We start from the raw sequence: 27,549 nt of genomic DNA on the forward strand, positions 1-27,549 counted from the left end.
ATTAATTATTGATAATAATATTATTAATATTAATGCAATGATAAATTAGCAGATATACACTGACACCTAGAGATGTTATTGTGATATTATATCGACAAAAGTCTCACAATAACATACACACATCAAATTACAAGCTTCAATATATTGTTTAGTTGCAGCAACATCTAAAAAAATAAATTAAAAAAACGCAAAAGGGAACTACATAGACCATGATCCTTTGCTCTGTTTTAGTGTAAACAGCATGAAGACCTGACTGTTTCCTACATTTATACTTTAAGTTTTTAAGTGATTCACACTGAAGTCTTGTCATGGCATTATAAGAGGGGAAAAGTTGCTACTCTACAATTCTGTTTGCCTCTACAAAATGATTAAATATTGTACAATGAGATGCATAAATAATAATAAATAATAATGATATTGCACTGTGAGATTTGGATATCGTTACATTCATGGTCAAATGTTACTGACAATTATAAAACGTAATTTAGCAGACATAATACAACTCTGCTCTTCCCTCCTCCTTTTCTCCAGCTCTGGATGACACGAACCTGGTGATGTCCAGCGCCTTCTGCACTTTGGCCTGCACTGAGCCTAGAAGGTCGGCCCCCATCTTCTTGAGCAGCTGAGTGAGCAGCACGAAGAGCCAGTCCTGGAGGTCCTCCCTGTGCACCGTGACGAAGTCCACCAGTGTCTCCAGGAACATACTGAAAACCTACAGAAGAAGAAGACGACGGAAACAGCATTCCTTCAGCGTATTGTTCTATTATAGATCAGGTATTAACAAATGCATGTAGAGATCACACTTACTCGCTGAAGTTAAATCCACACCAAGGCAGAGCATGCGGTAAAAGACATTGTTAGTTTATAAAATACACAGCAGATAGTCACTCATGCTGGTTGTATCGGTTGATGAACAGTTGAGTGGTGGCCTTTACCTTGCTGTGGGGATCTGCAAACATTCTGGTGAAGATCTCGCACAGCCTCTTTAGCTCCACTCGGCTGCAGGGAAGGAACATAACACCCAGAGTAAATCAAAATGTATGCATCAAATCCTGCTGCCATAATATACAACAAAACTGCTGTACAAGAATAAGTCTGCTATTTAAATTTTCTGTGTGCATTCTCTGTTGTGCTTTTACTTCAGATTTCTATGAATTTTAAGTTTTTATAGGCCTAACAAGGTTTTAAAAAATCATGATAAACATACCTGTTATCTATCTAATGTTTTTTGAAGATGCTACAATGCCATACTTTCTTGCCAAATATTTTTATCGCGGTAAAAGCGAACACAATATAATTAATAGGGACGGTAATTGACAGTAAAAATAGATTAGATAATAAATTATGTTTTTTTGTTTTCATCCTAATCTGGCAGAAACCGTAACAGCTCCTGTGAAAGTTGACATATTATGTGCACACTCTGAGGACATATTGGAGGGGTCTATTTTGCGGCGTGGCAGAGCGTCCCGGTGTGCGTTGCCCTTTAAGCATCGTGATCGCTTTGCTAATAGAGCCATTTGTTCGATGTGAACACAATTTGAGCACAAAAACACTCTGAACATGTTTGGTGATGGTTTATGGAATTAAAAACTATATCTTCTACATGTGATGCAACCATCAGGGGAATATTGAAACAAAGTGATTTGTCAGTGCACAGAGAAGACCACCTCATAAAGAGGACTGATAAATGAAGCAAAATACAACTCGAGGTATGTTTTTAACCCTAAAAGACTAATATTTAAATTAACGTTTTCATTTTAAGATATATTTGAACTTCATTGTTGCCACATTGGAGAAATTCCTTTTACAAATGATATACCACAGAATCATTAGTACAATATGAAACATAGTGGCCGGGCCCAAATCCCACCTGAGTATCCTCTGGCTCTTGAGCAGGTTCTGCAGCCCCAGCAGCCCCTCTTTCCTCTCAGACCAGTTGGAGCTGGCGCAGTGGTTGAGGACCTCGGCCACGTCCTCCGTCTGCCTGAGGTAATGGGGGATCCCTCCGTTCCGAGAGCTGTACGAGCGGTCTGAACAGGCGCTGGACGCATCGCTGTTGGCATCGTCGTCAGAGTACATGCCCGGGGACTCGTACCTTCTCCTTATAGGCTTACGCTGAAGAAAATGACAGCAGTTGTAGGAAAAGATATACGAGGCAGCCATGCACTTTCACGTGTTAAGATTTTACGGTTTTGCGTTTCTAATTGTGGTAGTTTCTAGATCAATTTTCTTTTTAAATTACAATTTATGTACAGCAGCTTTATATGGCCTGCTTTTTCTGAAAATTCTTGCTTCACTGTGATTGGTTAAATCCATCTGTCACTCGTATGAAAGAGGCTGGCCAATAGAAGGAGTGGGCAGAAGGACTGAGGTGTTATTATCATTTCAGATTGGCAGATTGTGGCAAGGCTGGTGATATTTTTCTGATTTAAAAATGTGTTATATTGAGATATTGTTAAATGCTGATGGGCAATAACTTAATAACGTTTGATTGAAGTAATACTATGGCAAGTATCACAACATTGATCCGATCCAATAATACCATGAGTTTTGTATTAAAATGCATCAAACTCCTCTACTATAATGAATTAGCGTACATCTAGAGATATTCATCATCATTATTATTCAGCATGAACTGATCTAAAGATTAAATAAAATGGCAGATAAACTCAAATAGAAACAATGCATTTCAAAACTATATTTTTTGAAGACTTTTTAAGTATTGATACTTTCAATATCTTTTATTTTTGTACCGATCAGCCCATCACTATCGGAAAAGCTGTTGATGTTTTGGCTATTTGAATCACCTATTATAGCTGATCTGGACTGTTGTAATTGAAATCCAAAACGCATGCATAATTCTCACTACACACAGTCCAAAATTTGTGTATTCGATAAGCTACTAAAGCCAAGCAAACTAGCCAAGAATACATTTCATAAGCAGCAGTGCACTAATATTAATACATTTCAAGTGATGCGCAGAACACCAATGGAGAGCACAGTATCACAATGACATAAGCTGAGAGTTAGAATCACAAGAGCAAATCTAATCATTCAAAATAAAGTTTAAAAAAGGATCAAACCGCTCAAGATATTTTGGTAGTGTTAAATAAGTATGTGATGGTATGGATTTATGCACACGTTAAAAAGGGTAAACTACCTTATTCCTGGAGTCTCCTAACAGCTGAAAGGGCAACGACGAGAGGCAAAAGAGGAGAGAGGGAGGGTTTAACAGGGAGAAAGAACAGTTTGATGGTGGACTTGCAAAAACACTGTTGTACTAATCAACGCAATACTTAGACACATAGCTTACATCGAACGTTGTTTACATAAATTGGCGAGAAAAACATGACTTTCTGTTGAATTGGAATTAAACTTTATAGCCTGACCCTGCATATATTATGGTCGTTTTAAGCTAAATGGAAAGTTATCTGTCTATCACTATGTTAACTAGGATGTTCAAGTAGTCATCATGAAGTAGTCATCATGATAAAAAACACATACATTAGATTCAAATCACTTTAATTGTGAAAAATCAACATAATATATTGTTTCCTTAGTAAAACATAACACACAATCTAACTGTCTGAATTAACATTCCCCATTGCATCCAATTGAGTTGTATCGCAGAGTATCTAATGTTTGAAATGCAATGCCCAGAACAAGCCTGGGGATGTCCGGATTTCCTCATAATCAGGAATCCTCCAAATTCAACTCCAGGTAAATATTTAGGAGGGGACAACATTATAACATGGAAAAAAGCTAAAAAACATTGTGTTGTGTCATAGTCAATGTGTCCAATACATATTTCAGTAAATTGCATCAGTTAATACACATGGTTTAATTGACCTTTATGGACATTATAGGCAGATACTACTACAGTCAACGGGCATGATAAAATTATACATTTTACTAATACTGACCAGAGCATCAGCGACTGCAGCCTCCACCTCAGTGCCCGTGTTCAGGACTCTCATGGCGTTAACAGAGGCAGAGATACGAGCCTGGTTGATGTAGCCATAACGGTCTAGAAAGCAACACGGGAGGGAAAAGTGTGAGACAAGATAACAGACACAAACCCGAACTTACCTGGTTCAGATACAAAGAATACATTGTGAACTATTTGTAACATTTAGAGGAGATAGCTTGAAATAAAATTAAACAAAGCTAAGATGACACCTGCATAAATAAATATACACAGAGGCACTGCAAGTGTTACAATCGTGATTTGAATGCAACTATTTTTAAACAATTTTCCGCACATTTCTCAATCAATTGGCAGGAAATGTTATGTATACCGTCCGACAAGTTGAAAATCTAGATATAATTAGTAGGTACATCCACTCAAATGGTCCGAATGGTCTCAATTCGCGTGAAATTAACTAATGTGGTCCTTTTTACAGTGCAGTATTTTTGTTTTCCAAATTCTGTTCGACTTCAATGATGCCAAACTAAAAAGCATAATCCAATACCACTAAAATTCTATGATACAACTCAAATCAGGATGTCACCAACCACATGAGCACAGTCCCTGAAATTAATAAATCCAATAGATATAACAAATACGAGACGATGGAGGATGCTTCTATCACTAAACAACAAAAACATGCCACTGGGTTTCTACATGAGGTCTAATAAAATGGGCACTGGGCACTGGGTGGATGTGGGAGGGGCGCGGGTCATGCAGGTCACCTGACGGGCCATGGGGGTCAGCTGAGGGCAGAGCGCTGGTGGAACGAGAATGACGTCGAGAGGCTGCAGGAGGAGGAGGAGGAGCAGAGGGGCACATCCACGACATGGGAGGTTAGTATTATTCACCAAAGACTCATGTGAAAGCCACAACACAACATTGTCAACTATGGGGATTTCAACCAAAATGTAGATAGTGTTTTTCTGTATTCAGCCCATTTTTACTTCTGACTGCTGATCGGCACTTCAAGCGGGAAGTGGGAATTCACTTCATTACAATGGAGAACTAGCAGTTAGAAGTAAGTTGATATGTGTAAAATGTTCAATGTTCATGTGCACCAACAAGTCAACAATGCACCGTTTATCTGGACGGCCTGAAAACAGTTTTGTCATCTGTACAGAGCTTATTTGCTGTCAAGATTGTCCGTCCTGAGCAAAAATAATACAAGAGGAAGGGCACAATTAATGGCGGCGCAAGTGGGAACGTCCGTAATTCTCCTGGCAGCTGGGAAGAAGGCCTTCGCAAAAAAATGGATGACTCAAACCGATCCTATGATTAAGGACTGGACATCATAACAGACATACGCACAATGGAAAAAAATACTTCTGGACTCATTTCAAAACAATGGACAAAATGGGCCAATTATTTGAAACGTATTATGCTTTAACTCTGCTCATTAATGCTCTAATTTTCTTTCTCTTTTTTGATGCCACTCCCTTATTTTCTACTTTTAGTATTATTATTACTATTATTATGTTTTGTGTGTGTGTGTTGTTCTGTTGTTTCTCTTCTTCTATGTTTGAAAAAAAAAATCAATCATGAATTACAACTGAATTACTCAAAAAAGGAAAACTAAATCTAAAGATATGTGTGGTCTAGAGTTGAGTTTCAGGTAAAATCCCAACAAAATGTTTCAAAATACAACTTCCTGTGTGTTGCCTCTCATCCCCAGTTTACCCTGAAATTGTCCTGTCTAATAAAGCCTACGGGCCCAAAAAATCCTTAAAAAACAAAAACACACACTCGTTGTTGTTGCTTCACCGTTTGTGGACTTTCCGTTTTCTGATCACTCGTTAGTTGCTTTACAGTGCATTATAAATTCAACTCGGACACTCAATGGTGGTGGCTTACAATCACTCACATACTGTGCACTCAACATTCACACTTAAGCAAAGCAGATGACGTGTCTTGCCCAAGGACACATCAACAGTAGCCTCTGAAAAGAACTGGGATCAAACTGACAGCCTTCCTATAAGAGAACCACTCAAATACCGTTAACAATTCAGTCAAGACAACACAACTACTGATGGATTAAAAAAATAATAATAATAAAATTGAGTCTTGGCACATTTTTGTGATTGAAAAGTTATCGTGGCGCACCACCTACTAAAACAAAGGTTAATATATTAACCATAACTATTATAACATGATGAAAAATGTTCGCACCACTAGCTAGTTCTTTAAATTTGGTAAAGGTGACGTTTGGAAGTCAACAAAATGGTTATTCAATTAAATCCATGTGTGAATTTCAAGCGCCCAACTTAAAATGATACTGCGGCCCACTATAGGTTCCGCCTCGACCCACCGATTGAGAACCACAATGAACGTTTTGCAGAATAAACAACACCACACCTTTCAAGTACAGTTAGTTGTAGTGCATGCATGAAAAGCCTGAAGAGAAAGACATAAAGATATTTTCCGCTTCAGGCGTTAGCGCTGGTGTTAGCACGTTAGCTTTACTCACCCAGAGAAGTGAAGCCCCGCGCAGGGCTGGTGTCGCGGCTGCTCTCCCTGCTGGTGTCACGACTACAGCCCTGGCTCATGCTGGGCCGTGGGATGCGGCTCCGGGCTAGCGTGCGGTAGGAAGGGACAAGACTTTTACCACACAGGCTGGCTGTCAGGGCAACAAGTGAGGCGGCCATGTCAGTGAGCGGTTATGGCAGAGGGCAGGGAGAGGGCAGGGAGAGGGCAGGGAGAGGGCAGGGAGAGGGCAGGGAGAGGGCAGGGAGAGGGCAGGGAGAGGGTGAAAGAGGGAAGGCTAAATATGGATACTTGAAACAACATTTAAAATTAAACTTAAAACATTTTGAAGAGAATTTGGCTTGAATGCAAATTATTTTATCATTTATTTGGCAAAACTCAACTGCTATAATGCATCATTGGAGAAAGAGAAACCCTCAAAAGTAAGTAATTTGTTCATATGTTGTGACAGTTGGAGTTTGTAAATTCATTGCTTAAAAAAAGGGAATTATATCATACTATGTTAATTAATTTCACTGAATAAACCTGTATTTGCACTGCAGCTAAAAACATTTCTATTTAGAGAAGCTTTACATTGACTGAGTTTGTTTTAACATTTCTTGTTATGTGTTCTTCTCGCACTTTGTGATTTAATCTGTTAAGTGCTCTATAAATAAAACTAAACTTTCTTTGGAAACTTACTGTGTCCGTGGTAATAAAGCCACAGGATGGACAGATTTGGCTCAGATCTAAACTACTTAACAGCTACAAAAAGTGATGTTTGGAAGTCAAATGTTGCAGCAGAACAATTTTATATTTGTAACTTAGTACTCCTATGCAGTAGAAAATAAACATTTTGTATATTTGTGAATTTATTCAAATCAAAGTGTGTATAATAATGATAATGCGAGTCATTTTAGAGAAGAGTAGACATGATGTTTAAGCGTTGCAGCTGGAGCATGAGTACAATCACAAACATGTTAAAAAGCTGGATTCTGAGGTTTAAACATCAGCTCAAATAAATGTTAGACACTGCAAGACATTCAGGAAAATGCATGCAGAGAAGTAGCATAAGGGACTATTTAGACTGTGTTTCTTGTAGACCTTTCTTTGTTTCTTAAAGTTTAAATGATTGGAAACTAATAATGCAATTTGGAGTTAGAATATGTCAACCAGGGACCAGAAGTTGAGTCCAACACACTTGTTATGTCATATGAACATTCCATTGAAAAACGGGGCCACAACTTGTTTATCTCTCCAGCTGGAAGCTGAGATAGTGAAGAGATAAAGAGAGCCACTTATCTGAACCAAGAAAACTCTGTAAAAAAAGATTTAGAAAAATACACGCTTCAAAATACATAGGCTAATTTGCTTACATGTCTAACTAAGTGTGACAATGTTTTATTTGTGGAATTGTAATGTTAAAAAAACAGTTATTCTATTTCACAATGTCGGATATAGTATAATATCATATTCGGTAACTGTCAATATTACAGATACTTGGAGTAATATTAGATCACAAATGATCTTGGAAACCACACATAACACACATAATGTACTGACAAAAATGTCAAGAACTGTTGCTATATTACATAGATCAAGTTTTTCTTCAACAAAGCTACATTGTATACTTTATATTGTTCTCTGCTAGTACCACATATGACTTACTGCATTGACATTTGGGGGCATAGCTACAAGTCAAATACAAATTACATTTTTATTTTGCAAAAAAAAAGCTATAAGAATTTGAGCACTAAAATTCCATGATCTAGTCAATCTTAATACAGCATTGTTCATGTATAAAGTTAGGAAAGTTAGGGAAAATATTGTGTTTGTTTGAAATTAGGAAGCTTAATATGATCTAAGAGGAAAGTATAAGTTTAAAAAACAATTGGTTAAAGCAAATGTAAAAAAGAATAGTTTTTCTGTTCATGGGGTCGACTTGTGGAATGGTCTAACAGACAAACTTAAGAAGAGTAATTCTATTTTCCAATTAAAAAAACTGTTCAAGTCAATCGTTTAACAAGAATATAAGGGGGAAATTCAATAATGTATTTGTGAAATCTGTACAAATATATATATATTTTCTAATGTATCAAAGTATCTGTGCAGATGTGACTCTGTTAAAAGGGTAGGCGTGATAGTCATTTGTTTTACCCAACCGAAATAAACTAATTTCTCTCTCTCATTTCTGTCTAGTCATTTCAAAAAATATAACAATGAATGTCAAGAATCACAAAAAAAAAAGGAAAAAAAAAGACTACTTAAAAATGATAATTTATGGAACTTTTCAAAATAGAATGGACCATAGAATACGCGTGACAATCGTTTTCCTGGCCGGCCAAAATGAGGCTGGTTTCCTGGCCGGATGGAGCTGCGTGTGGTCTTACCCAGTCCCATGCGGCTGGGGCTGGTCTCCCGGCTGCAGCCCTGACTGCGGGGGATCCTAGTCCGCTTGTCTGCTGGTGTGGAGGAGGCAGAGGAGATGGAGCCGGTGGTACGGGGGATACGGCCGTAGCTGCTCAACAGTTTACCCGGAGAACTGGAGCGGCTGCCAGCTACGAGAGGGGGAGAGAGACGGACATGAGAGGGAGTTAGAAAATCAGTCAGGTAACATGAAAAAGAGAAAGGCCTTGGTTCAACTTCAATGTTTTATTCAGGTAATGCTACTTTTGTAATCTTCCCAGCCACGTCCGATTAAACGGTGGGGCTCTAGGAGTATTTTGCTTGCTTACACCAGCCCACAGCTTCACATTGAGGAGCCTTTATGTAGTTGGTGGCAAGATGGATGCCAACAAGAAGAAATATTAAAAGTATTTGGCTGTATTGTACAAATGCTACTCATTACTTTGAATCAATTAATTTATTCCAATTACGAATAGGAACACTAAACACTTAACCCATCTTGAGCTTGGGTTGGTCAGGACTTCCTTAGCTCGAGGATCTTACCCATGGTGCATGTTTTGGTTTGGAGGAAACTCATTCTCATCGCAAACTCTGGACAGAGAAGCCCGGGGAATGGAAAGCCGAACCTTCTCGCAAGTGGGATGAACTCTTAAATCTGTATTTGCTCAAAGCTGTGAGGAGCTCCCCCAACGTGGTCCCGTATTAGTTCCTTTACGTAGAACGAGCGTGAGAACCTTGCACCACGAACACGAAACACCATGACAAATGTGTGAACGATGACAAGCAGGACAACAGCAAGATGGCGCTAGACAGTGCGGTGAAGCCTTCAACAACAAAACACCGGGTTTAACTGAGCACGGAGTGTTCAAACGGCTAATACACCATGTGGGGGTACAGTGAGGGGAGAGTGCCGCTAAAATGTGGAAACGTGAAAGTAAAAACACCAAAGACGTGGCCGTGCAAAGCTCTTTGGGCGACAGAGTGCTGAGGGGCGGATGGGCCTTACCACTGATGGGATTGGCAGATCTGGATCCTGAATGGTAGAGGCAGTAGGCGGGACAGGTGAAGAACATGAGACACAGGGTTATGTACATGTAGCTGCACTGAGCGCCTGTGAATGCTTTCGATATTGTGTTGGCTTATACAATTAGTATTAGTATTAGTATTAGTATTAGTATTAGTATTAGTATTAGTATTAGTGTTAGTATTAGTATTAGTGTTAGTATTAGTATCAGTGTTAGTATTAGTCACAGGTAGTCAGTGTCACTAGCTAAGATTCAGTTCAAACGTGGCATTAGATAGAGTAAGAATGGTTGTTAGACTGGGTTTACTAGTACTACAACTAATGGGACTACTACTGTCGTTAAAACTACTACTCCTACTACTACTACTACTACTACTACTACTACTACTGCTGCTGCTGCTGCTGCTTCCTCTACAACAGTTGCTACTACTACTACTACTACTACTACTACTACTACTACTACTACTACTACTACTACTACTACTACTACTACTACTACTACTACTACTACTACTACTACTACTACTACTACTACTACTACTACTACTACTACTACTACTACTACTACTACTACTACTACTACTACTACTACTACTACTACTACATTTGTTACTACTAATGCTGCTGCTGCTGCTGCTGCTGCTACTACTACTGCAGTTGTCACTAAAACCCCTAATGCTGCTTTGACTGACACTACCACTACTGATGTTGTTACTTCTGATCATACTACTACTGCTGCTATAGTTATGACTGACACTAGCACCACTACTACAGTTGTTACTGCTGTACTCCTGCTACTGCAAACACTGTTCTACTACTACTATGTAATTTGGTAACAGCTAAGATAATGTACTCTTTCCATATTCTTCAAATCTAAGAATTGGAGAAGGGGTTTTCAAACATCCAATGCAAGTTTTAATGCCAGATCTGAACAAAATCTATTGCACAGAAACTACACATGCAGGTAAGAACAAATACATGACGTTTGTGTATAAGTTTCTTAGCATTTTGGTTATTTATTTTTGGCTGAGAAACATCACACAAACATTTAGTGGAAAATCTAGTATGACCTCTGGAATTATTTGATCATACTTAGACATGTATGAAATGTGGAAAAAAACTTTTATGTGCGATTCACTGTACATACGCTGGGATTGGGAGACCACTTTAGCTCGAGTGCGCCCCCTACTGTCCACCACCGAAGGACTGGCCCCGCCTACGCTGCCAGAGCTGGTTCTCCTGGTGCGAACACGACCTGTGCGGGAATAAAAATGACACAAATGTTGAAAAGTAAAGGTAGATAATGGTTTATGTCAGGCCTTAACATTTCTGTGGATGAAGAAAAGTCTGGGGAAATAGAATGATCCAGATGAGGAGATAAAGCTCCTGAAAAACAGAGGGGCAACAGACAGCCGGGGTCTATAGTGTGTCTGCCAAAAATGTGTTCACCGGTACATGGAGAGTAGGTTGAATCCAAATAGTGATTGAAATTGTAATATTTGACATTTTAAGATAATTTATATGGCATTTTTGACCATATACAAGGCATTAATAAGCACTCATTTCTTTGTTTTTGCACTTATAAGGCATTTGTAGATGGCTTATAATACTAAATAATGTAACTAAGCCATTAAAATAAACATTTAACACTTTGGCTTGTCCCCACCACGCACATTGTGACACATGGCAAACTACTATATCGACCCAGTTTAGGAGAAAGACAGACAAACAGTAAATATTCATGTTCTCACACCAGACACAGGTTCTCAAAAGCTTTACTTACTCATTATCTCATCATATTTTTACCACCAAAATGATCAAAGGCTCAAACTAATTGGGGTCCAGGTCTGAAAGGCTTGATAACCCATATTTTATAGCACTATGGTTTATTAATAGTTTGCATTGTATTTTTTTTTTAATGAGTCAGTTAAATCAGTGGTAAGTGAGGTGGACATATGAATGTTACTGAAAAACTATTTTCTGTGATGAAAAGCCAACAGTTAATGACACCTGCCCTATTGGCCTTATACGTCATTGTTGTGTTTTCTTTGCTATGTTCCTTTATGCTTAGATGACCTCTTTTGTGTCACACTTTGAGTATTGTGCACAAATGTTAATGTTTATCTAATGCCATGAACGTGTTACTCAACACGTTATGTTTATGGTCTCATTGATAACCTGTGAGTAGGTTCAAAATAAGTGTCGTTCTCACACTGATAATGAGGCCCATTCATTAAAACAGACTTTTACAAACAGCAGCACTCCCTTCCTGCAGGCTTACTGTGAAGTAAATAACTAATCCTACAGTTTAGTACAAAGTGTTCTGACACAACATTTGTAAAAGGTTTGTTTTAGAGCAGCATACCTGAATAATAAGCTAAAACATCACATGTTCAATTCTATAGCTGAGATAAAACTCCTTGACCAAACATTTTTGATTCAAACTAATTTTGAGAATAGTCTGTTAGATTGTGGATTTCAAAATTACTGGCAACAAAAACAGAATTATAGTTGCCTTTTCAAAATGGTTTAGCATCCTTAGGCTTCCCTTAAAGCTGTCAGGGTAACGCAATGAGTGGAGGCTGAACCCTAACGAAACAAAAGATGTCTCCCCACCAGGCCGAGTGTACATTTTGTCATTTTAAATTTGAAGCTTGGCCATTGGTAAAGCCTATTTGACTCTACCAAAGACGTTGAACATTTGTTCCTGTATGCTCCACGTTTCTGTAACAAGACAAACATCAGATCTAGACACAATCCTAGAGAATGAAGAATGGACATTAGGGTTACGGGTCATGCAGAGAGGGTCCATGCAGAGGTCCACAGAAGCCACTTAGTCGGACTTGGGAAGAGAGACGATAGGTTTGGAAGAAGAACGTACTGTATGATGAGGACAGAAAGGGACGTAAACCTGCTACAGACAAGAAACACTTCATTCAACAGCCTTACCATCCACTTTACCAGGCGTGCCATCTGGTGGTATAAAAGAGGAAGTGCAGCGGTGCGGGGGAAGCAGAGGTGCAGAGGAACACGTTAGTGATTGGAGAAAATCGGGAGGGGGGGTCATCATAAGAGGGAGAACGTTCAGCCGAAAGCGGAGAAGGTGGGTCCTACTACTATCCAATCAAGGTAGTTCCAGGTAGTACAGCAGTCCAATAATCCAGCAGACAGCATTTGACAGTTATTCATTTTTAAGGAAAGGGCAGTAACAATAATTTTGAGAGTATGATATAACGATGTAATGCTTGATGATTGTACAATAGCTGAGAGATAAACTGACATTTTCTTGGGATTGCTTTACATAATTTACATGACATTTTTAAAGATACTATGGACACTTCATACAGAACGCCATGATTGCTACAGATACTAAGTGAAGTTATCCTTGATTTATGTTCACATGTACACCAAAATCTGATTATTATATGATTTCTGAAGCTTTTCGATTATTATATAGAGTAATCAGACGGGTCATGTAACCGCAGAAACTCGGCACGTCAGTCATTACTGGTACATTTGAATGAGCAGCAGAAAAGTCCCTCAGGAATAAATTACCTGTCACTTCTGCTTGAAATGAATGCAACAATTCATTCCTTTGGACGACGCCTTCAAAATGTCGCAATATCGAGAACGATATTGGGAATCAAAGTATTGGGAATGATTTTCAACAACAGAAATAAATAAACAATGACTGAGAAGGGTCTCTCTTTATAATACACCTTAATTAGCCTTAATAAAGCATGAGCAAAGACTTAACAAGTCATACTGGGGGTAGTAGTTACTAAGCATGAATCATTCTAATAATCTATTTGTGTTCATTATAAATTAAGCCTTTAATAATTTATTTATTTATTTATTGACCTTTATTTAACCAGGAAAGTCCCACCGAGAGCGCCCTGTTAGCACAAAACATGTTACAGCAAACCTTCACCATGTTCATGCTTGATTAAGGACAATAAAAGTGTTGTTATTATAAAGTGGTACATTATTTAAATACTGAAATCCCTGTTGAACACTAATTGTTCACTGCATCAACATTAATCACATTTTCCTCTAGATTTTCACCCCTAATTGCAGGTGAAATAAAACATTTGGTTCATTTGATTGGGAGCATATGGTCCATGAAGCTTAAAACACACTTTTTTGAAGCATCTGATTGGCTGCGTCTTCGACATGTGGATCCATTTTGAACTACATTTAAAATCATCTATTTTTTGGCGCAGACGGTTCTCATAATCCTCAGAGACAGTAAGAGTAAGTGTGTTACCTAAAGAGGCATAGGAGCCCGGAGGCAGCGCGGCCGCGGTGCTGAACGGCGAGGGGGCGGGGGTCAGGCGGGATTTGGCGGTGGTTGCAGCGTTCACGTCGACGTCGCTGCGAGACCGCTGCAGGGACCCGGACTGAGGGGGCCCCCGAGAACTCACCAGTTTACCTGGAACGGCAGTCACAAAGCAACAGAGTACAGTTTGCATTTCTACAATACAGACGCAAAACAATCTAAATGAGAGAGATTACTGAGCGCTCATTGTAATATATAGTGAGATTTTGATATTGCTACACCCGTAAAAACATTTTAAAAACTAATAATAAGGGACATACTTCTGGTCATGCTCCCTCCAATGCCACTTCTCACAGAAAGTGGGCGACTGTAGAAAAAAATAGAATGAAAAAAAAAAAGAATATTATTACACATATTGCAGACATAACATTTTTTCATGTTTAATAAGTACAATAAAATGAGACTGCACAGAATGCAAAGGACAATAAAGTGTACCATGACCGTAAAGCGTTTTAATTTTTGCCCTTTACCGATATTAAGACTTTAAAATCAAGTCCCACACATGTTTGTTAAGTACACAAATTGTAAAATAACGACAAAATGTATTTACTGGGAAATAAAATAACTGGTTGCACAGTTATGTAATCATGTATATCATCCATATTTTTTGCCTATTTGTTCTTCTATGTCCATTTTCCCTCATTAAAAAGACAAATCTGATGCTCTGAGGACAAACTGTGAACACATAGAGACTGGGGGACAAAATGTTCATTACTGTACAATAATGATGTTGGTTTTACTTCCTGGTTGAGAGCAGATTGATATTATGTATGAGTATGTGGTTGTTAATCACTGTTCTCGAATGTGATCTCAACAAACCACAATAATCCCCCGTGTTTGTCCTGTCATATCCAACAAGCCCTGTGCATTAGCGGCTTCTCCAATCAATTACAGCAAATTACAGCAAGCAACGGAAGCAATAAAGCCAATAGAGGACTGAGATAATCAATCAAAATCAAATTAGCTTATCTCAGTATTGAAATGTAATTAAAAAGATAATTTAAGTGGTCTTAGTCTATATAGTCTATAAAACCTACTTTTCTTACTTATTCACGCAGAAGGAACAGCCAAAGCCATCGTGCAGTTTTGTTGTTTCAGTTTTTTCCAGTATTATGTAATTTAATAAAACATTTCTAGTCACACGAATTATTACGAAACCAGAGAAACCGATAAGTTCTGCCGATATTTGTGGGCCAATTTAGATTATTTTTCCCCGTGTATTTAATTTTATATGACTTCAAAACCTCATCTAGAACAGTTTTAGTACAAACAAAGATAAGACAGCAGTGTAATTATGTTTTTGAGCAGTTTGCTCTTTGCGTATTATACATATTCAAATAAAGCTTATGTGTATTCTTTAGGCCAGACTAAATATCGGCTCTATATAGACTGATATACACAGATACTACTTAAAGTTTAATGGCAAAAATGTGTACACAGAAAATGCCATAATTGACATATTGCATGTGATATTCTAAGATGTGTCACTATTTGTAAAGAGCCAAATACATTTCAACAGTATTTCTTTGTTAAAACACAATCAACACAAACTTAATATGAAATACACCCATTTCAATCAAACTGTAAATATGTCAATTGTTTTGCATAAACAAGTTTCTTTTCTCTTAAGAAGCAACAAAACTGTAGCTCTGTTGCAAAAAATAATTAAGTACAATATACCAAATACTACTCATGGTATCACAATACCGTATTTTTTGGACTATAAGTTGCACCTTTTTTCATAGTTTTGGCCGGGGTGCGACTTATACTTTATACTTATATACTTATACTCCGGAGCGACTTATGTGTGATATTATTTGTTATTTTCACACTTGCAACCGCATTTCATACTCCAGTGCAACTTATGTATGTTTTTTTCTTCTCTATTATGCATTTTTTGGCTGGTGCAACTTATACTTTTAGTCCGGAAAATACTGGTATATCTATATTTTGATTTAGATGTCTTTAAATGCATCCTTTGAGGTTTAATTATCTGACAAATGTAAAATGTCTGTCAAATTATGCCCAAAAATGCAGAAATATCACCAAACACCCTTATATTAAAGTTTACCACATAAATTTTTTTTAATTTTTAATCAGCTCTTTTTGTAACATTTCTCAGAGCACATGGACACAACGACACACTGGACATTCAAATGTTGCATATGTTCAAAACAACATTCCCAATGCAATCCTACATTTGTGTATTCCCCAGACGTCAGAGCTTACTTGAGACTCTCCTGTGAAGAGGAGGACGAGCGGTCGGACTGTGGCAGGGACACGATGCTGTCGGAGCTCTTCAGGTGGGACTGCAGCGCCTTCTGATACGTGGACTCCAGCGCCTGGAACAAGTGCTCTGCCTCTCGACTGCAGTGCCCATGGAAACCCCAGTAACATCTGCAACGGTGTTCGTTCACGTTGTTAATTAAGCATCGTTTCACCAGGATCAAGACGTAGCACTTTATGAAGAAGAGCAATTTTATGACACCACACTTTCACTACTTACTTATGTACTCATAATACTTATGAGCTAAGAATACGCAAGTTTTTGCCTATAAGATAAGATAAGATAAGATAATCCTTTATTGTCCCACATGGGGAAATATCTGAATACTATTTATTCTTCCCTGCCAGAATTTGATGGTATTTTTAAAAATGAGTGTTTAAACTAGCCTCAATTACTGGAGTTTAGGGATGTCACACTTATTAGGTTAGGGTTAGTGTAAGAACCAAAAAAAGCAAAATAAAGCCTTTTTAGTCCAATCTAGCGTCCAAAAAATAGACCTAAATGTAAATAATGTTTTCATTTCGCAGTTGTTTTTTCACTTTTCACTTTATTTTGTCTTTTGGAAAGTGAAATTTCATGAAGAAGCAGGTCACAAACTTGAGGAATAGTAACAAGTAAGTCAGACATTTCTGTGCTGTTTGGTCACAGTCTCAATAATCCTGAATAATTGTTAAATCGTGATGTTTTTTCTCAAAATATAATCGTAACACAAACATTTGATATCGTGACATCCTACTGGAGTCGTAACGGGCTGTATGCCTCTAGTGCCTTTAGTCGATTTAACACTTTTTTTTTTATTGGGAATGGGAATAAAAGCATTACACAGTTTGGACTTGGCGTGAAATAGCCTTTAGTCCAAAACAATCAATGCTCAGGGAATATGTAAGAACTTCTTTAGTCACCTACAGCCCTGGTTCCATAGGTTCCATAGGTTTAATGCCTGGTTGTGTCATAAAATGTCATAAATCATGCTTGTGTTGTTTGTACAGAATATAAAATCGTTCTTACTTCCTTGCGATGGACCTGGCTTCAGAGTCAGCGTCGTGGATTCCTTTCTTGATGGTTTCAGTCAGCACGGCCACATGTCTGGGGCGGGAAGGAAACATGTTCAGCAGATCCGTCTAACTGACCGTCCACAGCTCCACAGGGAATAAGACCAACCCACAGTGTTTCGCCCGCTCTATATAAACCCTCATATGTGGTTGTCATGGAGAAGCTATGTCAGTTTTGTCACGATTGGATGATTCGGTAATGATGATTTTTAAGTGCCATTTATTTTCTTGGCATCATCAGCCACGCTCCCGGCTCAGTACTAACTTAAATATTCTATAACTTCAAATGCTAATGCGTTTCAAATGGGCGACATTAAAGTGCCTCTGACAGGTTTTTACGACTTTCTAATTTGGACTTTATTTGGTGTATTTGTACCTGTTGTACATAAATTATAGCTTTACACCAATCGAGTGGGTATTTGTGGAGAAAACATTGAAAGATCTGTAGAAAATGACAGGAAATGACATCAAACTAGATAATTTTATGCATAATTTACACAAAGAAACAACTTTTTTGACTCTTTAAACATTAATTCAGCAAAATAAAGTTGCTCTCATTTATTTTTATTTGTCAAATTTAAAAAAAAAGTGACATAAGATTAGTTTTTGCCCAGTGGTTGCTGGGAAATTTCCTAGTGTGATGTCATCAATTATAAACAGAAAGTGAAATTGTAAATCTAAAAAAATGTGCTATTCTGTGATAACATTTTTATAGTTTTTAGCAAAATTCAAAATATATTTATTTTAACTACATTTTAGTTCAATGAGTCGTCCGACCTGTAGGGGGCATTTTAAAGGAGAAGGTATGTGTGTGTCCATGTATTCAAAGGTTGATGATTATGACTATGTTTTGGTGATGTATTTTATCCATAGCTTACCTTTCTAATGTGTTTGTGTGCCACTCTTGTAACATAAGGTCTAGGAACTCGTAGCAGCGTCTGCAAAGAGATAATTCAAGATAATTCCTTCATGGCATTGGCAAAAATAACTCATATTAGGAGGATTAGCTCATTGTCCATGTATTGTCTTGATAGAAAACTTAGTCAGTCATCGTAGGGATGGGCCATGTAAACAAAAGTTAATATCCATATCCGATGACAATATTCAGAAGATGTTATGTCACTCCAACAGAAATGTGTTAAAACATGTCTTTAAAGGTTTCCTTTTCAAACAAATATGAAATGTCTATAAATTGAATCACAAAAGTGCAAAAGTATCACCTTCAAAGTTTATAACATAACTTATGACGATATACTTGATCATTTAATTTGCATGTCTTCAAAACAACAATCACTATACTACTTTGCAACGTACCATCGTAAAAAAAAGCTACAGAGGTAGTCATTTGGACAATCAAGATGTTTCCTTCCATTCTAAAGTCATTTTCAATCTAAAGGAGCTGGCCTGAGAAGCTCAATCAAGCGTCTCAGGCCAATTTCTAATATAATAAGGAAAAGGAAATATGTTATGAAGTGGAAGAGCTGGTTATTCAAATCCAGTTTATTAAATGAATCTTTTGGTTAGTTCAGTATCATGTGTACTTTAGTGAAACTGTTTCAAGTAGTTCAAAAAAAGGGTTGCAGAATGGTTAAACCAGCACAATCTTTATGGAGATAGATACAGTGGAATATTATTACTAAAGAAACATTTCAATGGAGTCAGTTCTGTGGAGATGAAAAGTGGGGCTTTAATACGATAAATTTAAGTTTATAAAGATTAGTTCACTTAATTTCACATTTGGGTCAAGTATTCTTTTACCTTCTGACAGCGACTGACTTGGAGGTGCAGTTACTGGTGATGATGGGGATGAGACGCGGGTAATGTGTATGCTGCAGGACAAAAATACAAGCATTAAATCACACCACATTGAATAGATCCCGCTTAGCACAGACTTACCCTGAGGATGAGGCGGATGACAACCATTCCGGACGTGGCCATGATTTTGGCACTGTTGGGCACCAGGTTGAGCAGAGTGGGCATGATGCTCTCCGCCCCGTGGTCAAACTTGTTTCCCAGCACTGACGACAGATGGCTGCAGGCACACACATTTGAACACTAATTTACAACAAAAAATACACTACACATAAAGTAAATCTGAGGTATCTGGAGTTCCACCTCATCAGGAAAGTAATTAAATATTTTGAGGATTAATGTTTAATCGTGGAGATTTTTCTTGCTCATTTTTTGCCTGAAGAATCTTTATTTGCATTAGCCTAACTGTGCGTAAATAATTGATGTCGGCCTGTAAATTTCCTGACACAACCTCATTAATCTATAATTATTCTATACGTACAGTAGATCCAGAGCTGCAGAGGATGTGGGCAGTAAGTGAATTTAGCCTATCAGCAGAATTAGTCACATCATAGCATCAACAAATACAAATAAATAAAAACTACGCTAATTGGTACCAAATACTATTTCAGGTGACAGGGAAAGTCATTGTGGATGCATTTAAAGATTACAATGAGCCAAAGAAGCTATTTCCTTTCTTTTGACTGAAGCCAGTTAAGATCATTATACATTAAACAGTCATAAGTGCTGTAATGACATTTTAGTGCAAATCTGCAGAGTGAATTTGTCAATATTGTTAAAGATCTGTCTATTAAGCTTGTTTTGTTTTAATTCAAATTTGAAAATGAATATTTAAAACTAATCAAATACACTTTGAAACATGGTCAAACATCTAGACCAACAATTAATTAGCAAATTGACAAAAATAAGAAAGACTGTAAATGAGTTCATATCATTTCACTTATTATTTTGTGAAGCATGCAATTATTAAAATGATATTGAGATTATGTAGTATGATTCGTACTAATAGGGTTGTCAAAAATCTGATACAAATCGATCATTGATTAGAGCAAGTATCCGTTTTTTGTTTTTTTAAATAGTACCACACGGTAAGAACGAAAGTACTATTATTTTATGTGGAACACTGCCCGCTAGTTTCACATCAGGTTCTTACTCACCCCAGAGTGATGCAGGCCTCTCGTACCACCTGAGAGCGCAGGTCTTTAGCGGACAGTTTGAGAGGGGCCTCCAGGAGCCTGAGCTGCTGTGGGAAGCCCTCGTAGTCAAGGGCGCCGGCCAGGATCAGGGAGCGCACCTTCTTCAACTGCACGGGGAAGAAGTGTAAAAATATGTCATGGCAAACTACAAAGAATGTGAAATGATCTGTATAAAAAGTGCAGGACTTACCGCCACGATTCTGTGCTCCCAGTCATGCTTTTCATCTGACAGCACTTCTCGGATCTTGGTCATCTGCTCTTCAAGCTCTCTGTTGGAGAAGATCTGGAGAAGAATAGAAGATGTATATTATCATTGCTAATTAAGGTGGGCAATAGATCAACATTTGGATAATCTTTACCTTTCATTTAATAGAGATTTGCACTTTACATTCATTTAATAGAGATTTCACATTTGTCTGATGATTAAACCTCAATGTTTAACACCATATTTCTGTTTGATTGACACAATATTGTTTGAATATCGTTATATTTAAATTAAAGCTCAAATGTTGTATTTTGTGTTACCAAAGCCCATGTTATTTAAGTTTGGTGATACAGTTAACAGTTAATTGATGTGTATTAATTACGATGTCATATCAAGCTAACTTTTCTGATGCTAAGGTGTTTGCTAAGGTGCAAGAGCATGGCATTTAGCATTTACACACTGTCTTTTTGTTTTTCCCAGCTCTTACGGTGTATTTTGAAGATTTATTGCCATTAATTAAAAAAATCATCAGTAAAGTGCCAACCTTCATTTGGGGGGGTATGCTACACGGGATACAAAAAAAAAGAGATATACATTTTTGTCAATAGCCCACCCCTAACTGCTAATGCTGCTTTAAATCCACATCACTTTTTGCTTCAAACCAAACATGTCTGCATGTTTTTATAAAGATCAATCATTTACATATCAAATCTGTTATTATCAAAATGCCAATACAATCCACATTGAAATGGGCCTGTCCAAGTCACGCTCTTTAAGGGGGAAATAAAAATGTTATAAGGTTTCTGTTATTTGCTTTGTTAATCCCCATGGCCTTTGTTATTCTGTTATGTTATGGGAGTGACAGTTTTTTAATGGTAATTTGTCATTAATGCAGCCACAAACAAAAAAGAATAGGTCATTTCATTTAAAGTTATCTGACCATTTTCTGAGTCTGGGAGGAGGTCAAACTGCAGTATCTGTGCCCAAAAGCCCTGTGTTTTGTTGTACTGGACACGTTAAGCAGCTTGAACATTTTAATTTGAGATCTCTCCCTCTTTCCCAACACGTCTCCCCCCCTCACCCACCAGTGCACACTGTAACACAACAGAAAGACCTGCCTCTCTCACTGTGATTGGTCAGATCACCTGTAATGTGATATAGCTACTAATCCCCAGAGCGCAGTCCCCACAGATCGGTGTGAACATGCACAGTTGAATACTATCCCTGAATATGTTTGTTAACAGTTTTAGATTTACATAGTAGTATTAGTACAGTTTAAACTATGAGAAAGACTGAGGAGAACTAAACCATAGAGGCCATGCTCATAGAATACACAGCAGGACTTGACAAAAACACCTCAACACCAGAAGAAGTAGGTGTTAAAGTGTTTTTGTATACCACACCATAGGGTTAGAGAGATAAGAGCGCTGTGTGTTTGTAGACATGTTATTTTTGACCCATAAACTTGGAAGGCTAGAATCACCTCTGGTCGCTGCAGTAATCAACATTGCAAAACTATGACCAAACCCACCTGAACAGCAGGTACTTCATCAAAGGCTTTGATAAAGTCTTCTTCATCAACAGCCCCAGCACCAGCCTCTTTACCTTCAAAAGACAAAGGGGACATGTTAACCAAAATCAAGTATAATGAGGTTTTAACCTTATTACAATGGTATTTCCACATCATTAGTTTTACTCGAAGTTGTATTCTGATTAATTCCTACATTTGTGAGTAATGCTGTATTTTCCTGCTGCTGAAGAGGCGGGGCTTATTAGCTCAGCAGTTTTGAGCATGACTCAATAGACCTGTTTCTACTAGTATAAACTTGTATACTATTACATGGTATACAATGAACAAAAATGCAAATATCCTTATGTTATAGTTCAATACTAAGCACTAAAAAAAATATGTCTCCTTTAAACCAGAGTCATCAATCCTAAAACCTGATGCAGTGAAAGTAAAAACTGACTTCAATCAATGTTTACTACACTATTTACCTGGTACTTTGGCCGTTGTGGCAGAGCTGGGTCTCCTCACTGAGCTTATGACAGTTCTTCTGCCACTCGCGGGTGCTTTGGAGGACGAAGAGGAGGAGGACCGGCCCCCGTCCACTGAGTCTTCATCCTCAAAGTTTTTATCTGCAATCCGAGAAGAGAAAGAAAAACATGGCGGTTTAGGCGGATGTGCTTATTTATGCAGGTCAATTGCTGTGAGAAAAGAGCTGCAAATTTACGGTAATAATCAATAAGTCATTAAAACAGTCACATTAATCAGCCCGCTCTTAGCTAACTCTGAGGCCACAGTCAAACACATCATCCTTTTCATTCCAGTAGCCCTTGACTCATCCGCGTCACCTTATAAAATGAATCTAGTTTGGCAGAGGCATGACCAGGCACACTAGGGATTAGCCCCGGGCTGAAGTGCTTGGACAAGCTCAATTCCAAAAACATATTAAAAAAATAAGTATTGCTCTGGCAGATAATCTTAACCCTTTAAAGTGGAAACAAAAATAAAAAAATCCTCAATGCCTGACATGTAAATGAACCTTAACAGGCCACCACTTATGGAATCAATTCAAACGATCTGAAAACATGCTATCTTATGTACTATAAATGTATACGTGTAGGTAGTACAAATGCAACAATTAATAATTATGGCAGAAGTAGTAACACAGGAGATGCAGCAGTAGAAGTAGTACCGGTAGTAGTAGCAGCAATTAATGGTAGTAGTGACCGTTATACTAAGAGAGAATAGTAGTCCTATTGTAGTATTAGAGGAGGAGATAACAACAACAGCAACATAATAGCAGCGACATAATAGCAGCGCATTTAACTCATTGTGCTCTTTACAAAGTCTTGACACACTAGTATTGTCACAATACTAAGATTTCAAACTTGATTTCCATACAAAGGGAACAGCTCTATAGTCGATACAACCTACAATGATAATAAATGCACTCCTCTGTTTAGGAAAGTAATGAAAGTAGTTCCATTGATGTTACCATGTTGTCTAATACTCGTTCTTATAGGTCTATTCTCCATCGTTAAAGGTCCAAATCTTTTTCCTGTATCAACACTTACTCTACCATTAGATGTTTACCTTTCCTACTTATACCAGAATTGCAGTAAAAGGAGGCAAACAAAGCATTAAAAATCTATAAACAATAATACTACATCAATAAACTCCCTTTGCAGGAATTGAACCCACAACTCCTCCTTTCAAAACGTTCGTTTTCCCTGCTGCTAACACATGTCTGACAGTGACACTGCAGACATAACCACTGCCACCTGCTTAAAGCTAAACAACATGGAAGCTAGCAAAAGGCAACATGCAACAGGTTCAGCTCAATGAACAATTAAGCTTTTAACCAACGCATAAATAAAACCGAACACCAGACGCAAAAAGGTTAACAAGCTTACAAGCGCAGATTTTCTTGCACACCAATCTCTTCAGCATGATGTGTTCCCAATGGCATCTCTGTGTGGGAATGTGGCTGGGATGCAGACAGGCGAGTCTTTAGCGTGCGGGGAAACGGGGAAGCATAATGTGTGTGTGTCAGAGAGACGCATGACGCCGTGGTCCTCAGAGAGGAATGAACTATGGGAGGGGTCTATTGTTCCCACAGCAGCTCATTCTGTCAACACAAACTGATATTTGCTTAGGAAATAAAGCTTGAGGTTAGCTAGCAAAGGTGTGCTAGCTTAGTGGATTTGTTTAGATACTACAGATAACATCCTCTGATCAAGACGGGTTATTTTGAACGGAATAATAGAAAGTAGTCCAAAATATTCAAGTCAATTTTCCTCTCTAGAATCCAATGCTCAGGTTCACTCTATGAAAAGGGCTCCTCCATGTTTTTAAAGACCCTCATCAATCTTGTTCTGATCATTTTGGTGTCCAAATTGTCTTCATCAAGATTCCTCTCAACATTATAGTAATCAGCTGTTTACTATAATGTTGAATGGCTTAAAGTGCATATGACTACACATTTGAGTAAAACATAGTGTACATGATTATATTTAAGATTTTACACTCGCCACTTACAATTTTCTACTTAGATTTTTCAGATTTTCTTCACACTTGACTAATTATAAATATTTAGCCCTGAGACTATCCCATCGACAGCAACATAAAATTAGAAAAAACACAAGAATTCTCTATTTCAGCCCGTTGCTCACTCAGACACAATAACTTTTGAATGGTGAAGCAAATCTCCATATTAAATTATATAAATGATGTCCTTCATCTGCTGTCCTCACATGTGACATGTGAAGAGGATGCTCAGTGGTCAGTAGACATTTACAAGAAGCACACAAAATAAAACACCAAAAGGTTTAACAATAGCTTTTAACGAGGCTTTGAAATCTCGTTAATGTGTTTGATGGGTTGGTATCAGCTGACACACTCTGGATTATTCATAATTTAAGTTTTTTGCAGAATAATACACGTGTTTGGTAAGATGAATGTGAATGAATGAAAGGATAAAGGATAAAGGATAAAACCTTGAGGGCAAACTGATGTTCCTGTGGGTGTCCAGTAGGGGTCAGAGTACACGGACGTGAGCGGACAGAGATGCTGAAGCTACACAGATAAATTCCCCTGTATTCCTCCTAAAGTAGTTTTACATAATAGAGGATGTTCTCTTTTACTGCAGAGGGAGAATACAAGCCCAGAGGGAGGATGGATTTAGAGAAAAGTTCTACAAAGTTCTACAAAGTTCTGAGAAATCCATGGCTTTAAGCAAAGACTTTTCATCTAAGTATAGAAAAGAACAGGCTTCGGCAAAATGTTACAATAGACACCAAAATCCACCTTTTTACCACCAAAGATTAAGCAACAACTGCTCTCTTACTGAGGAATAATGCAAGTATTACTCGATTTTACAATTTATCTTCATTACATAAGTCATAATATGCTCATGGTCATGGACATTTTTTAACCATTAAGCTTGATAAAGATGGTATTTTAGTAGAAGTCAAATAGTTATTGGAGTAGAAGTAAGTAGTGTTGAAATCACCATCAAAGTTATGGTAGAAGTTTTAGTAGTAGTAATAATAACAGTAGTAGTAGTAAATTACAATTCAGTTACAATTACAGTTCCTTCTAAAAAAAAAAAAATCAATTCAAAATGGCAAATAAAGAATAATTTGGTCTGACTGTAATAGTAAAAACATCAAATAGAACTTAATGTTTAACTTATTGTTAAAATCTAGCGTTCTACCAATAAAAGGTCACTTTGAGTCTATTCCTCTTCTTGCAATATAATCCTTTTGAATGAAAGTGTGTACCGGTAATAGTCTCTGATGCTTCAGGTCACAGGTCACACACACTCTCGCTCCCTGCAGCAGCCAGAGGAACATTACATAAGAGACAGATGACTGCGGATCACACTTATGTCACAACAAACATGTTTGCTGAGCTTCACCATAAGGACCTGCAAGCTGAGGCTTTTCCAGACACCTGACCATTGAAACCAAGCAATCATTCTATGATGGAAAGCTCAGCAGCTCTATAAACTATGTAATAAGAGTGTATGTAGTTTCTTTATACCACCAGATGTAAAACAAGTCTGAAACAGGGCGATTCAGGTCTAAATTAGGGCTAAAGCAGAGATGGGAATGGAATTACACAACTGCTATACTTGTTTTAAACAAGGATTTACCCAAAATTGACTCTGACTGCAGAAAATATTTGAACTGCAGACTAATCTGTCCATCACCAGAAGCAGTTGGAGACTTAAAGCAGAACTGAACAAAAATGTCCTGTCAAAAGAACATGACAACAACAAGAAGTGAATATGGGACATATAAAATAATAAATACATTCTAAAGGCTGGTATCCTTCCATACATTAGCTCCAATCCATGTTCACAGTGTTAGCATTAGCCTCAGCAAACTATGAAAAACAAGGACAGTTTTTGGCGACGGACACACACTAAACCACACGTGAGTAACACAAGAGCCTCATTAAAAACATTACCACTTCTAGCACTGTTTTAAGTAGCAATTAGCAAAACATTTGCCTTTATGCTAACAACCACTTAAACATTATGCTAGACAATAATGACCTAAATTGTAGCGGCCACAGGAGTTTGACAATGCAATTGGACTTCTATTTCAACAAACATCACAAATCCTGTATATATTGGGGATCTTTAGAAACTGGAGGTTTGATTGACTTGTTTTGCGTATATACTCAGACTAAGTCTGTTTTTATTCTTAAATATAATTGAAGATGATAATGTGCCTGTGTGGGGTGTTTGTGTGTGACCCCAAAATGAATTCACATTTTTAAACCGGTTAGTGATAGGAACAAAAAAACAGTTTAAAAGAATATTAGGAAATCAGATAGCACTGTATTAAATCTAATTCAATTAAACTAATGTAATTGTCCAAATACATGCAAAAAGTGCAAAGCAAATACAAGAAAAGTCTTCATTGAAATTTAAGGATTTAACCTTTCCTACACAGTTTCTCCTCCATTTAAACCCTGTTGAGTCCTGTCTGAGTTAGACCTGGTTTAGTTCTGGTTTGGTCCTGGTCTAATAGTGGATCTGTGTCTGTCCCGCGCTGACAGCTCCTCCCAGCTGCTCCCTGTAACAGCTCATTCCTCACTCTCACGAGTAATGAGCATTACCTGTCTCATTTTTATTATCTTCTCATTAAATCATTGCTGTCATGATCCAAACATAGCAAGCGCATAACATTTGCAGCAGTTCGCAGGTTTATTTTGTAAGAAATAAAAAGGGAGCTTGAGTTCTCAAATAAATAAGCAGAGCAGAGTTTGGATGTTCAATA

At 37.7% G+C, this 27,549-nt stretch overlaps 1 protein-coding gene across 1 annotated transcript in view; it reads right to left on the minus strand.

Annotated features, from left to right (window-relative positions):
• Window positions 1-27,549, minus strand: part of clasp1a (cytoplasmic linker associated protein 1a) — a 91,151-nt gene that overhangs the window by 21,879 nt on the left and 41,723 nt on the right. Inside the window, exons 9-29 of the mRNA XM_072444307.1 lie at window positions 22,750-22,890; window positions 22,283-22,356; window positions 20,737-20,829; window positions 20,508-20,653; window positions 19,435-19,570; window positions 19,297-19,367; window positions 18,417-18,476; window positions 17,495-17,572; window positions 16,429-16,596; window positions 14,460-14,506; window positions 14,128-14,292; window positions 11,008-11,115; window positions 9,843-9,869; window positions 8,821-8,988; window positions 6,435-6,539; window positions 4,693-4,755; window positions 3,924-4,027; window positions 1,871-2,115; window positions 936-999; window positions 808-810; window positions 549-712 (exon numbers count right to left, since the gene is read on the minus strand). Of these exons, the coding sequence (XP_072300408.1) occupies window positions 549-712; window positions 808-810; window positions 936-999; window positions 1,871-2,115; window positions 3,924-4,027; window positions 4,693-4,755; window positions 6,435-6,539; window positions 8,821-8,988; window positions 9,843-9,869; window positions 11,008-11,115; window positions 14,128-14,292; window positions 14,460-14,506; window positions 16,429-16,596; window positions 17,495-17,572; window positions 18,417-18,476; window positions 19,297-19,367; window positions 19,435-19,570; window positions 20,508-20,653; window positions 20,737-20,829; window positions 22,283-22,356; window positions 22,750-22,890 (2,230 nt within the window). The remainder of the gene's footprint in view (window positions 1-548; window positions 713-807; window positions 811-935; window positions 1,000-1,870; window positions 2,116-3,923; window positions 4,028-4,692; window positions 4,756-6,434; window positions 6,540-8,820; window positions 8,989-9,842; window positions 9,870-11,007; window positions 11,116-14,127; window positions 14,293-14,459; window positions 14,507-16,428; window positions 16,597-17,494; window positions 17,573-18,416; window positions 18,477-19,296; window positions 19,368-19,434; window positions 19,571-20,507; window positions 20,654-20,736; window positions 20,830-22,282; window positions 22,357-22,749; window positions 22,891-27,549) is intronic.

The sequence above is a fragment of the Eucyclogobius newberryi genome, unplaced genomic scaffold, assembly GCF_026437365.1.
Source record: "Eucyclogobius newberryi isolate DKJ021-1_F unplaced genomic scaffold, fEucNew1.0.hap1 SCAF_14, whole genome shotgun sequence".
NCBI classification, from domain to species: Eukaryota; Metazoa; Chordata; class Actinopteri; order Gobiiformes; family Gobiidae; genus Eucyclogobius; species Eucyclogobius newberryi.